At 41.2% G+C, this 14097-nt stretch overlaps 1 protein-coding gene across 1 annotated transcript; it reads right to left on the reverse strand.

Annotated features, from left to right (window-relative positions):
- Positions 1 to 370: 370 nt before the first annotated feature.
- On the reverse strand, positions 371 to 6574 carry LOC135509924 (homeobox protein SIX6-like). The gene is made up of 3 exons (XM_064930745.1): positions 6106 to 6574; positions 1631 to 1794; positions 371 to 778 (listed from the first exon to the last, which is right to left on the reverse strand). Exons 1-3 carry the CDS (start codon positions 6511 to 6513, stop codon positions 565 to 567), a joined length of 786 nt encoding a protein of 261 aa, XP_064786817.1. The 5' UTR covers positions 6514 to 6574; the 3' UTR covers positions 371 to 564.
- Positions 6575 to 14097: the final 7523 nt, after the last annotated feature.

The raw sequence follows: 14097 nt of genomic DNA on the forward strand, positions 1-14097 counted from the left end.
ATTATAATTCAAGCTCAGTAATTACTCTACGACTTTGTATGTTTATATTCTTTCTATAAATAACGTGCCTGAGAATTGCTGTCCTAGAATATGTTATCGCTGCTGACTGACTGACTGACTGACTGACTGACTGGCTGACTGGCTGACTGACTGACTGACTTCTACCCACGTTGTAGTCCAAATCTACAGAACAGAGAATTGTAATGGGTTTTTATAGCAGTCAGTAGCACAGTCATACGGTACTTAGTAATAGTTTACCTTACAGTCATGTGCGATGGTGCATTTTAAGTGCATGTGTTTGTAGATGGTCTAATCCCCAATCCCCCACCCCTCCCCATTCGTCCACTAGCAACCACATCAATTGTCCATATCAAGTCTCTCATAGAGAACTTCCTGTCCAAGTGTCCAATCTCAAGCTACAGACATAGTAGTTCTACAGTGTCTATTGTCTCTATATATCTGTGGGGTCGGGCCTTCCTGGCTGAGAACTGATGATAGCCTCTCTCTTCAGGATTTAATTAACCAATGAGAGCCTCTCTCCTGCTGTGGTCAGTGACCCGACCCTCAGGATTCGAACTCGCTGTCGCTGCTAACGGAGTGGTCTGGGGTGGAGGTGCCAGTGCCCCGGGGGTCAGTGCTCGTGCTGCAGTCGCTGGCCTCTGGGCTGCCCGGGTGACGCGGAGAGGCGGCCAGCAGGTGGGGGTGGTGGGCGTGATGCTCCTGGGCAGAACCCTCAGGGGAGCTTCCGGAAGGCAGGTGGGTGGGGTCCTGCTGCAGTCTGAGAGAAGAGAGAAGAAGAGATGAGTATGTTTTAGTTTTTAGAGATACATGGTTGGTTTAAGTGGTACCTAACTGGTACTCTCTCTCAACGAGAGCATTCAGCCTGGTCTCATAGGCTAGACGTAACATAGTAATTGTAAATCTGGGACACTAAAATTAACATGTTATGTTACATTTGGTATGGTTACATAAGATAGATAGCTATTTAAGGCAACAAAAAAAGTATGGTGGTTGGTCGGGCGTATAACGCAAACGTCTAGCAACCCAAAACATGCATGATTGAATATCATGACGGATAACTTTAGCATTTTAGCAACTATTTAACTACTTACTACTTTTTAGCGACTACTATTTAGCTACTCGCCATGTAACCAACCCTTCCCCATGTAACTAACCCTTCCCCTAACCCTAACCTTAACCCTTTAACCTAACTCCTAACCCTTAACCACCTGGTTAACAGTAGCCACAACAAATTGGAATTTGTAACATATCACATGTTTGGCAAATTCGTAACATATCCTAAGAATTGTAATTCGTAACATATCATACAAAATGTATGATAGACATCCACAAATGAATACATAGCATACGAAACATAAGGTATGATACTAATTGGAGTGTCCTGGATATCTGTTTACTATGCTACGTGTACCCCTGAGTCCAGGGTGCAGCATTGGTTATGTATTTGATGTAAAACAAAAATTAAGATGTCCACAGTCCTATATTATTATTTTTAACTGACTTATATATATATTCTTTTCTTCATTTCATTTAATTTCTAAAATGTTCAACAAGACACAAGAAGTCAAAAGGTTTCGGCTGAGTAGAGTTCCTGTCTGTCTTTACGTACATGTTCTTTGCCGATGCAGCCCTGTCTCTCTGGCGTCGGTTCTTGAACCAGTTGCCGACCTGTGTGGGCGTGAGTCCCGTGGCCTGGGCCAGGTGCCGTTTCCTGGACGGGTTTGGGTACGGGTCCTGGAGGTACCACTCTCTGAGCAGGCTGCGAGTTCTCTCCTGTGATACATAAAGTACACAATAATGGTCAGTTCCCTGCTTCATGTAACCAACAGTGTTCCTAATAACTATATCTATCACAATGAGATATGACATACACTACCAGTCCAACGTTTTAGAACACCAACTCATTCAACATTTTTTCTTTATTTTCACTATTTTCTACATTGTAGAATAATAGTGAAGACATCAAAACTATGAAATAACACATGTGGAATCATGTAGTAACCAAAAAGTGTTTTATATTTGAGATTCTTCAAAGTAGCCACCCTTTGCCTTGATGACAGCTTTGCACACGCTTGGCATTTTCTCAACCAGCTCCATGAGGTAGTCACCTGGAATGCAGATGTGCGTTCTTACAAGTGAATTTGTGGAATCTCTTTCCTAAATGCGTTTGAGCCAATCAGTTGTGTTGTAACAAGGTGTGTGTGTGTGTGTGTGTGTGTGGAGGGGGTTATACAGAAGATATCCCTATATGGTAAAACACCAAGTCCATATTATGACATGAACAGCTCAAATAAGCAAAGAAAAATTACAGTCCATCATTACTTTAAGACATGAAGGTCAATCAATATGGAAAATTTCAAGAACTTTGGAAGTTTCTTCACGAGCAGTCGTAAAAACCATCAAGCGCTATGATGAAGCTGGCTTTCATGAGGACCTCCACAGGAATGGAGGACCCAGAGTTACCTCCGCTGCGGAGGATAAGTTCAGCCTAAGAAATTGCAGCCCAAATAAATGCTTCACAGAGTTCAAGTAAAGGACACATCTCAACATCAACTGTTCAGAGGAGACTGTGTGAATCAGGCCTTCATGGTCGAATTGCTGCAAGGAAACCACTACTAAAGGACACCAATAAGAAAAAGAGACTTGCTTGGGCCAAGAAACATGAGCAATGGACATTAGACCAGTGGAAGTTTGTCCTTTGGTCTGGTGTCCAAATTGGAAATTTTTGCTTCCAACCGCCGTATCTTTGTGAGACGCGATGTGGGTGAACAGGTGATTTCCACATGAGTGTTTCCCACATTAAAGCATGGAGGAGGAGGTGTTATGGTGTGGGGGGGCTTTGCTGGTGACACTGTCTGTGATTTATTTAGAATTCAAGGCACACTTAACCATCATGGCTACCACAGCATTCTGCAGTTATGTGCCACCCCATCTGGTTTGGGCTTAGTGGGAATATTATTTGTTTTTCAACAGGACAATGACCCAACACACCTCCAGGCCATGTAAGGACTATTTTACCAAGAAGGAGAGTGATGGAGTGCTGCATCAGTTGACCTGGCCTCCACAATCCCCCGACCTTAACCAAATTGAGGTGGTTATGTGGGAACTTCTTCAAGACTGTTGGAAAAGCATTCCAGGTGAAGCTGGTTGAGAGAATGCCAAGAGTGTGCAAAGCTGGCATCAAGGAAAAGGGTATTCGCTATTTGAAGAATCTCAAATATAATATGTATTTTGATTTGTTTAACACTTTTATGGTTACTACATGATTCCATATCTATAACTACATAGTTTTGATGTCTTCACTATTATTCTACAATGTAGAAAATAGTACAAATAAAGAAAAATCCTTGAAAGAGTAGGTGTTCTAAACCTTTTGACCGGTAGTGTATACAGTATGTTGGTGTAGTGTCTTTACTAGGCTACTCCATTGATATCAGTTAGAGAAGATCTCCTAGTCCTAAGACATTACAACCAAATAATCGTATAATTGGATGAAATAATTGGATTTAAGGGATAATAATTATAATCCACATTATCAACATGAATATGTTGCACTGTATATTGGCTCAGGATGAAAAGCTTAGTACTGATGTAACCTGGGGAGTGGGGATATCCCCTAAGCCCCCTGACCTATATACTGTCTATAGCAACAGGGAGCGCTCAGCCTCTGCCCTTTCACCTAATGCTCAGGCACAGACTTTATCCCCTCAATCTTGTAGACAACAACCTGGGCCAGAGACTGACACACGGGGCTTATATTGTTTAACGTCCATGGACCGTCTGTGGAAATGTGACCTGCTCAAAGTGTGTATCTGTCCAGGGTTAAGTCTAGGGCTACTCAGTCAGTCGTGGATCTTTACGCTGTATGTTCTGAAATGCCTATTCCCTGCCCTGAAGCAAGTGCTTTCATATGCATTTAATTGGTTTTAGTTGGTTGAAGTGCTGTCTGCTCCCCTATCATTACCAGGGATGTTCCCTATTGCCGCTGGCCAAAAGTAGTGCACTATGAAAGGAATAGGGTGCCATTTTGGAACACAGCCTAGGTGATTGCTCACTGCTGTGAGGGATGGAAACCCCAGAGTAAAATACTGCCGCAGGTGGTCTCTGACACACACGGCTTAAGCAGACTGACTCTCTCCATGGCTTTGTCCCAAATGGAACCCTTTTGACCAGGGTCCATAGAGTTTGGGTAAGAAGCAGTGCACTCTATAGGGAATATGGTGCCATTTGAGACACAGACCATGAACTACAACCCTAGCATACGGCAGCACAGTCCCTGTTTAACAGGCTTGTCTGGTGCTCTTTAACCCCTGGATTACTACCTGCAGGTTGAAGTAGCCTGATATCCAGACCTGTTTTGTGCTAAAATTCCACTCCTTTTACTCTGTGCCATATGAGGAGTGGATTGTTAGCACAAACAGACTGGTACCCAGGCTGAGGTTGAAAAGCAGAGGCATGACTTCCCGCCTATGTCCTTTACATGTTGAGATGTAGATCAAAATAAAGTTTGAGAATACTTTTAAATTAAATATATATTCTTTGTGTAGCCTATTCAGGTTCACTTTCATCACATTCATGTTGTGATTCCACACATAGATGCTGATGCATGTTGATCAGTGGCAAAGCCAGAGAAGGTTGAGCAATGAGATTGTATAAACAGTCATTTATTGCTTCCATACACTGTAAAAAGTAATTACTTCTGATAACTCAATTTTTGTGTGGAAACCCGTTGCCTAGAACCATTGAAGCAACCCAACTCAAAGTATTGCAGTGTTCAAAACTTAATTAATAAAGTGACATCACCACCCATATGGTTATTTTTTTAAAGTTATAAATACTTTTGTTTTATTAACTTTTTGACACTAAATTGCATTATATATTCTGAACTATAACGATTGTAGTTACTTGAATGGAATATTTGTTGTACTGAACATAAAAATGTGGGATCCCTTCTACTTAAATGATTAACCTTCCTTACAAATTGTTTTCAAGTGTAATTAGTAAGTAGTTCTGATTAGTAATTTCCAGTGGTTGTGTCTTAATGTTTAATATTTTTTTAATGTATTTGATGACTTGTCATTTTAACCTGCCCTAGCAGACATTGTCGATCACCGTGCTCATTCCTAGCAGTAAACGGGAAGAGCTGTAAGCATTACAAGATGCTGCATTAGCCTCTGTCATGAAGAGTGGTGCACATGAACTTGTTGATGGTGGAAATGGCATCTGTCATTATTGAACGTCAATTTGTCTGACTGTTTTGATATCCGTTCATTATGATCAATTACACCTCAGAACAACAAACTGCTTCATACTATTTTAGAAAGAAATCTACTTTTTTTCTTTAAACATTTATACAACATTGTGTAAAAGTCCACAATATTTGAATTACCCACAATCCTGTAAAAACAGAGCCATGTTCACTATTGAGTATTCATAACATGCAAAAACAAAATAATTCTATATCAGCACAACACAGATAAATGAAGTGTTTTTTATGCAAATATCAACTACACCGTTGTTATTTTAAGTAAAGACGTAAAACATAATAAAACAAATGCGTTTCTATTTATAAATAGCCTACGTGATGTATAATCTTTCGTGAACAGACTACCTAAAGATAACAGCTGACCAAATGACGTCCCATTTTAGTTCTGGGTCAACCAAGATTAAGTGATTTACTATTTCTAACCTTGCAGGGTGGCATTGACCCTATAGTTTGCGTTAAGAGCGATCAGGGCTGGAGAAAAATAGATAACCCTGGTCCATGTCATTTAGACTTAATATGCCAACGTGCCATAATGGGACCTTCTGAATTCATTTCAAATGGTTCATTGTAAGAATGTAAAAAAAAAAAAGTTTTACAAATTAGCTTTCAGTGAGTCAGCCCAGTATACCCAAGTATTGAAATGCATGGTTACAGATATGAGTTCAATATAAGTAGCTACATATATATATTATTCTCTAATATATAGCCAGGTGGTGCGTAAAATGGATCATGGAAAGGTGCGTCACTATAGTTATGGAAGGTAAAGTGCCTAACTACAATTGGTGCGAAAGAATATTACTTACAGCTTGGTGTCTCACCTTAAAGCAGTGCGTCTTCTGCTCGCCGTCCCAAATGGTGCGAGGCAGGGGGAACTTCTTGCGGATGCGGTACTTCTCCACGGGTCCCAGGGCACGGCCTCGGAGCCGCTCCGCCTCGCGGTAGTGCGCATCCAGCCACAGATCTTGGAGCTTGGCGTGAGACTCTCGCGTAAAGCGGTGGCTCTGGAGGATCTGGTAAAGCGCCTCGAAGTTTCCTCCGTGGAAGGCAACCAGCGCCCTGGCGCGCATCACTGACTCGTGGCGGTTGAGAGCCTCCCCCGCGGAGCCAGGGACAGCGGCAGGCAGGGACCATAAGAACCGCCCAAGGCGCTCGATGTCGCCGGTCTCCTCGAGGTTCTCGCACACCCGAGCCACTTGCTCCGGGGTGAACATAGGCAGAGGAAACATATTTCGTTGTTCTCAGACTTTGTCAACAAACAAAATAGTCTAAATTTGCTAAATGGACATGGCCAATGGTCATATCATTCCAGCTGCCTGGTGCGTGTTCAAATAAAGAGACCGTAGCCCGCGATGAAGCAAAACGCGCTGGAAGTGTCCTTTTACGCACCACGGTCACCGTGCGCCTACAGAGCGATGTGGAAGTTCAGTTGAGTCAAATATAGGCCTAGTTTTGCAGTGTAAAAAGACACCAAACAAAATCTGATTGGTAGCGAGTTGCTTATATAAGTTGTGTCTCCTCTTTTCCCGGTATTGGCGAGCTATGCTATATGTGAGAAGATTCGTGGCGGGGTCATGCGCTTCCAGGAGTTCAGGCCGTTCTAGTAGGCTAAAGAATGAACGCCAAGAGTCAACCGGTATTTATAGCTAGATGCAATTAGCATCGTTGTAGTTGTTTTGAGACGGATTATGCGCCTCGGAGGTCATTAGCCACTTAGGGGGTGGTGTGTGTGTGGGGGGGGTGGGGGGGGGCTAGCCTGATCAGATTGTTTGGCTTAGTCGAGGGATACACTGACTGTCAGGCTGATTGGTAAGCTAACAACAAGGATATTTAATTGGTCTGATCTGCATAACCTGCAGGCCGGGCGAAATCCATTTCAGGCCAGGGGACAGGGAGGGAGGAAGAGGGGAAGAGTAGAGAGCAGGAAAATGTGGGTAAACAAGATTTACCCAGTAGGCCGGGTTTAATCACCCACTGGAAATAATTTAATCACCCAAATATAATGAAGTGATGAATAAGCAATAACATTTCTGTGACCAATAACATACTTTATATTGGAATAGTAAATGTGTCATAACTGTTGTGCTTAAAATCGTTTGAAAAAATCACGATATGACGAATGTATAGTTTAAGTGTTGGGTGAATTCAGAAAGAGTGGGACAGCATATAAACTGGGACAATTTAATCCTGACGCGTTTAATTCTTGGTCTGACAAGAGAAAATAAAAACTATTCTTACTAACCCTTGCAGAGAACACACATGATCAAAATCAAATCACATCATTGGTGTGACATCATAGAGGGACAGAGCACGCGTTAAATAGGAAGCTCACTCCGTGAAGGACACAGTACACTTTTTGTTTTATTTTGATGTTAAGGTTATAAAACTGTAATAAATAATGCCCTGTGCAAAATTGTGATGTCAAATGTGCATACTATGAACTGGTGCATCAAAATATATTTTAAAACGTTGCTAACGTCATTTCAATTGTGTAATTCAGTCATTTGTGTTGTTGTACTATATCCTGTTCGTTTTGTCTTTGTGTTATTAGACTGTTATTTGAGTGAATTCAGAAAACTGTCCATCTTCTGTAACCTCTTCAGACATCTATCCAACATATTCAACCAGAATGTCATACAGGTATTACATCCTCAGATGCTTCCTAATCACAAAAAAAAAATGGAATTGACATTGGGGTACCATTGGGACTATAATAAGGGTGTCCTAGTGTCATGCCTCCTGTGAACATTTGTTTTGTGTGTGTGTGTGTGTGTGTGTGTGTGTGTGTGTGTGTGTGTGTGTGTGTGTGTGTGTGATTAGGAAACATCTTAAAAAATTCAGAAATGTATCAGGTGTTGGGCTAATAAGTTGGATAGATGATGAACGAGTTTACAGAAGACAGAAATGCCAAACGTGTCCCACTTATTCCAAATTCACCCTACAGAAGGTTTGGCGACTGACTATTTTAGGTCTTGGGTAAATTGTGCATATGTCAGACATACCTAACAGTGATACTTGCAAGAGCAGTGTGCGGGTTTCTCTTTTCTTTTAGATAGGCCCAAACCAATTTATGCTACAGTTGTTTTCAGATGTTTTTTTTTATTATTAAGTTTTGAATCTGCTTTAAAAAATGAAGGCAACAATAATATACGTAATATTATTAGTAGATGCAACTTTCAATGTTTTTGAGTAACAATTGTTTGAATAAATTGTTCACACAAATAAAGTAAGTCCAGGGAATTAATAATAGCCATAAAAAGGTTTTCGATTTTTAAAAATTGAACCATTATTTAACTAGGCAAGTCAGTTTAGAACACATTCTTATTTATGATGAAAGCCTACCCTACTGGGTTACCTGCCTTGTTCATGGGCAGAACGACAGATTTTTACCTTGTCAACTCGGGGATTTCTTTACTGATAATATGATTAAATATGAGTTGATGTCACACCAATATTTAGTAAACCCAACATGAGTGTTCACGTGCTAGTCGGAAGTCAGATTTTTCCAATTTACTAACTGGATGAACGCTTTGACTAGCATGTGAACAAGTTATTATTCCACCAGCAGTAGCCTACCTGAAGGTAGAACTGCAAGCATTGCATGATGCTGAATTTGCCCGTCATTAAAACTGGTCATGGTGGGAATGGGTGGTCTCGCCATTGAACATCAATTTGTCAACGGTTTTGATATCCGTTCATCATAATCCAACATAGCACAACAAACTGCTCAATACTAATATAGAGATATAGCCTACTTTTCTTTCTTAAAAAATGCACACATTGCGTAAAAAAACAATGGGACTCACAATCCTCCAAAAAACGGGCAAATTGTTGCCATATCTTAAAATTGTTAAGTTGAGAGAAATATTATTATTATGAATAATATTTACAAAATGTATTAACATTTAGTAAATTAAATCACATACTTTTCTATCTTTTTTGGTTGTCCTCATAAAATATATATTTTTTGGTCAAATTAAATGAACAAATCATTGAAATGACCTGATCTCATTTTTATTATGTTGGTTGTTGTTTTTTGTTGTTGATTGTTTCAATTGACCTCATAATTGTCTTTTACAGTGTTGGTGGATGGATGCACCCTGGCTATAAAAATGTAGGGAATATAGACGACAGACAGCTATAATATACCCTCCGTTTTTAATAAGGATTGGATATGAGCGCCAGATACCGCGCGTTCGCCTTGCATGTAAACCTGTATCACTTGCGTGGAGGCTGCGTCCATTTATCGCGTCGACATTTCCAAGGCGACTGCATCCTCTCAATGCACCTGACAACTTATTGCATGTTAATTGAAGTGGACACTGTTATACCGTAATCTCCCCATCCCGGTTGGTCCCCGGGTCAGGATTGGAAAAAACACCAGTCTCTCGAGGCAGGATGATGGGGATCCACGACAGTTACACGAGGGCACGGTATTACATGATCCTGCCCCATGGGTTCAATACCTCTCTGATCTTATAGTGTTAATCAGTGTTTAGGGGACAATAAATCTGGTTTAAAATAAGCATATGTCTATGAATGCAGTACAACAAACACACATGAAAAGCTATGATATGTGTATAGGCTATAGGGAATTGATATGTCCAATTAGCCCATTAGGTTATAGCCTATAGCTTTTCTATTTCATTCAACAGATCTGGGTCTTTGTGCACATTGCAGTTTAATTTATTACTGTTTTGTTTAGGAGTGATGTCAATGGGTTTGTGTACAATGGTGGCTAGCATAGCCACAGGATGTAGGGGTGATAAAAAATGAAATATCTGACAAAACATATCCCCCCAAACTACTATGATAGCTAGCCTATATGTTGGTGGAGGTAGGTTGGGATCAGTTTAGGAAGATACACATTAAAAAATACATCTTGCTATTCTTGAATTGGAATTCCAATAATTCTCCTTAATTGATTGAATTGAAATGGGATTGACCCCAACCTTGCCCAGTACATTCCTAGTCTAGAGTGCCACAGGCTTGCCAATCCACCACCACCAAACCAAGTTTATGGGCTTTGTATGCATATATGTTTTAAAATAGTTGTACTCAAATTAAGAGGTCATGGTTTAGAATAAGGTAAATGGATTTAGTCTTGTCTAATAATCTGTCTACACAACACAAATATGGGTTTACTTGTCAGACAATGCTGGCTTAGCTGGGGACATTCAGGGTGATGATTGATTATAGAATTAAGTCAACAGACAAGATATTCAGACTATTAAGTCATCAGACAAGTAATTCAGACTTTATGCAAAATGTAAGTGTAATAGCTGAGTTAGTAAGTAAATATGTTATTGTATTAGAAGGTTTTTGGTTTTCTTATTTTGCTTACTCTTTTGTACACCTCTGAAAATAACTAGTCCAATTGAATCAATCAGTCATGATTTGTAAAGCCCTTTTAACATCAGCAAATGTCACAAAGTGCTTATACAGAAACCCAGCCAAAAAAACTCAAACAGCAAGCAATGCAGATGTAGAAGCACGGTGGCTAGGAAAAACTCCCTAGAAAGGCAGCAACCTAGCAAGAAACCTAGAGAGGAATCAGGCTCTGAGGGTTGGCCAGTGCCCTTCTAGCTGTGCCGGGAGGCGATAGTAAGAGTACAAGGCCATTAAGGCAAAATTGGGTATCTGACCAGCAGGATCAAATAATAATCACAGTGGTTGTAGAGGGTGCAACAGGTCAGGAGTAAATGTCAGTTAGGTTTTCATAGCCAAGCATTCAGAGGTTGAGACAGCAGGTGCAGTAGAGAGAGGGAGAGAGAGGAAGACTCGAAAACAGCAGGTCTGGGACAAGGTAAAAAATATGGAATAAATCATTACATAAAAGCAGTCATATTTTAAAGAAAAATAAGACAAAAATGTAACTTCATATACATTATCTCCAGCACCACCCCAATATCAACATATGTGAAAACTGTGCATTTCTATGTTTTGTAGTAAAAAAGATAGAGGACGATACACTTACATTCTCAAAAGTATGTGGACACCTGCTTGACGAACATCTCATTCCGAAATTATGGGCATTAATATGGAGTTGGTCCCCCCTTTGCTGCTATAACAGCCTCCACTCTTCTGGGAAGGATTTCCACTATATGTCGGAACATTGCTGCGGGGACTTGTTTCCATTCAGCCCAAAAGCATTAGTGAGGTCGGGCAATGATGTTGGGCGATTAGGCCTGGCCCGCAGTCGATGTTCAAATTCATCCCAAAGGTGTTCGATGTGGTTGAGGTCAGGGCTCTATGCAGGCCAGCCAAGTTCTTCCACATCAATTTCGAGTCAACAAACCATTTCAATATGGAACTTGCTTTGTGCACAGGGACATTGTCATGCTGAAACAGGAAAGGACCTTCTCTAAACTGTTGCCACAAAGTTGGACGCACAGAATCTTTTAGAATGTCATTGTATGCTGTAGCTGGAACTAAGGGGCCTAGCCCGAACCATGAAAAACAGCCCCAGACCATTATTCCTCTGCCACCAAACTTTACAGTTGGCACTATGCCAACTGACGCGAGCCTACCAGGCGAGCTAAATGCCTTTTATGCTCGCTTCAAGGCAAGCAACACTGAAGCATGCACCAGAGCACCAGCTGTTGTGGACGACTGTGTGATAACGCTCTGGGGAACCAATGTGAGCAAGACCTTTAAACAGGTCAACATTAACAAAGCCGCGGGGCCAGACGGATTACCAGGACGTGTACTCAAAGCATGCGCAGACCAACTGGCGTGTGTCTTCACTGACATTTTCAAATTCTCCCTGAACGAGCCTGTAATACCTACATGTTTCAAGCAGACCACCATAGTCCCTGTGCCCAAGGCAGCGAAGGTAACCTGCCTAAATGATTACTGCCTTGTAGTACTCACGTCGGTAGCCATGAAGTGCTTTGAAAGGCTGGTCATGGCTCACATCAACAGCATCCTCCCGGATACCCTAGACCCACTCAAATTTGCATATCGCCCCAACAGATCCACAGATGACGCAATCTCAATCACACTCCACACTGCCCTTTGCCACCTGGACAAAAGGAATATCTAGGTGAGAATGCTGTTCGTTCATTGACTACAGCTCAGCGTTCAATACCAAATTGCCCACGAAGCTCATCACTAAGCTAAGGACCCTGGGATTAAACACTTCCCTCTGCAACTGAATTCTGGACTTCCTGACAGGCTGCCCCCAGGTGGTGAGGGTAGGCAACAACACGTCTGCCACGCTGATCCTCAACACTGGGGCCCCTCAGGAGTGTGTACTTAGTCCCCTCCTGTACTCACTGGCAGCTTCATTAAATAGTACCCGCAAAACACCAGTCTCAACGTCAACAGTGAAGAGGCGACTCCGGGATGCTGGCCTTCTAGGCAGAGTTGCAAAGAAAAAGCCATATTTCAGACTGGCCAATAAAAATAAAAGATTAAGATGGGAAAAAGAACACAGACACTGGACAGAGGAACTCTGCCTAGAAGGCCAGTATCCCAGAGTCGCCTCTTCAATGTTGACGTTGAGACAGGTGTCCTGCAGTTACTATTTAATAAAGCTGCCAGTTGAGGACTTCGGAGGCGTCTGTTTCTCAAACTAGACACTAATGTACTTGTGCTCTTGCTCAGTTGTGCACCGGGGCCTCCCACTCTTTTTATTCTGGTTAGTGCCAGTTTGCGCTATTCTGTGAGGGGAGTAGTGCATAGCATTGTACGGGATCGTCAGTTTCTTGGCAATTTCTCGCATGGAATAGCCTTACTTTCTCAGAACAAGAATAGACTGATGAGTTTCAGAAGAAAGTTCTTTGTTTCTGGCCATTTTGAGCCTGTAATCGAACCCACAAATGCTGATGCTCCAGATACTCAACTAGTCTAAAGGCCAGTTGTATTGCTTCTTTAATCAGGACAACAGTTTTCAGCTGTACTAACATAATTGCAAAAGGGTTTTCTAATGATCAATTAGCCTTTTAAAATGATAAACTTGGATTAGCTAACACAACATGCCATTGGAACACAGGAGTGATGGTTGCCAATAATGGGCCTCTGTACGCCTATGCAGATATTCCACAAACAATCTGCAGTTTCCAGCTACAATAGTCATTTACAACATTAAGAATGTCTTCACTGTATTTCTGATCAATTTGACGTTATTTTAAATGGACAAAAAACTTGCTTTTCTTTCAAAAACAAGGACATTTCTAAGTGACCCCAAACTTTGAACAGTAGTATATATCATAGGCGGTGTCAGAGGAAAGCCCATAAAATTGTCAGAGTCTCCAGTCACCCAAGACAGAGACTGTTTTCTCTGCTACCACACAGCAAGCGGTTGAGGAGAGCCAAGTCTAGGTCCAACAGGCTCCTTAACAGCTTCTACCCCCAAGCCATAAGGCTCCTGAACAATTCATCAAAAAATCCACCTGACTACTTACATTATTTACTTTTAATAATTTTTTAACTCTAGTTTATTTGGTAAATATTTACTTAACTCTCCTTGAACTGCACTGTTGGTTAAGGGCTTGTAAGTAAGCATTTCACAGTAAGGTCTACACTGTATGTACAGAGACATTGTTATTTTAAATGTTTATACAGTATGTCCATATAAAAATATCCAGTTTAACTTTAATATCAACCAAAATATTAAGGTTTTAAAAAGTTAAAAAACGATTTGTGACAAATATAGTATTTTTCAAATGAAGTCAGCAGAAACAGCAAGTAGCCTAACTAAAGGAAAGAGTACAGATTCCCAGAGGGCAGCGGATGATAACCTGGCAATATGTTATATCCTAAAACTAGATTAGATTATCAGGGCAGTGGGGTGCAGTGTGTGCGTGTGT

The sequence above is a fragment of the Oncorhynchus masou genome, chromosome 23 (assembly GCF_036934945.1).
Source record: "Oncorhynchus masou masou isolate Uvic2021 chromosome 23, UVic_Omas_1.1, whole genome shotgun sequence".
Lineage (NCBI taxonomy): Eukaryota > Metazoa > Chordata > Actinopteri > Salmoniformes > Salmonidae > Oncorhynchus > Oncorhynchus masou.

What these genes read in the sequence shown, in the direction of transcription:
- LOC135509924 (XM_064930745.1), bottom strand. Translation starts at nt 6,513, where the DNA reads ATGTTTCCTCTGCCTATGTTCACCCCGGAGCAAGTGGCTCGGGTGTGC. An exon ending in AGAAGACGCACTGCTTTAAG is followed by an intron (nt 1,795 to 6,105) that starts GTGAGACACCAA and finishes TATGTATCACAG; the next exon opens with GAGAGAACTCGCAGCCTGCT. An exon ending in GCTGCATCGGCAAAGAACAT is followed by an intron (nt 779 to 1,630) that starts GTACGTAAAGAC and finishes CTCTTCTCTCAG; the next exon opens with ACTGCAGCAGGACCCCACCC.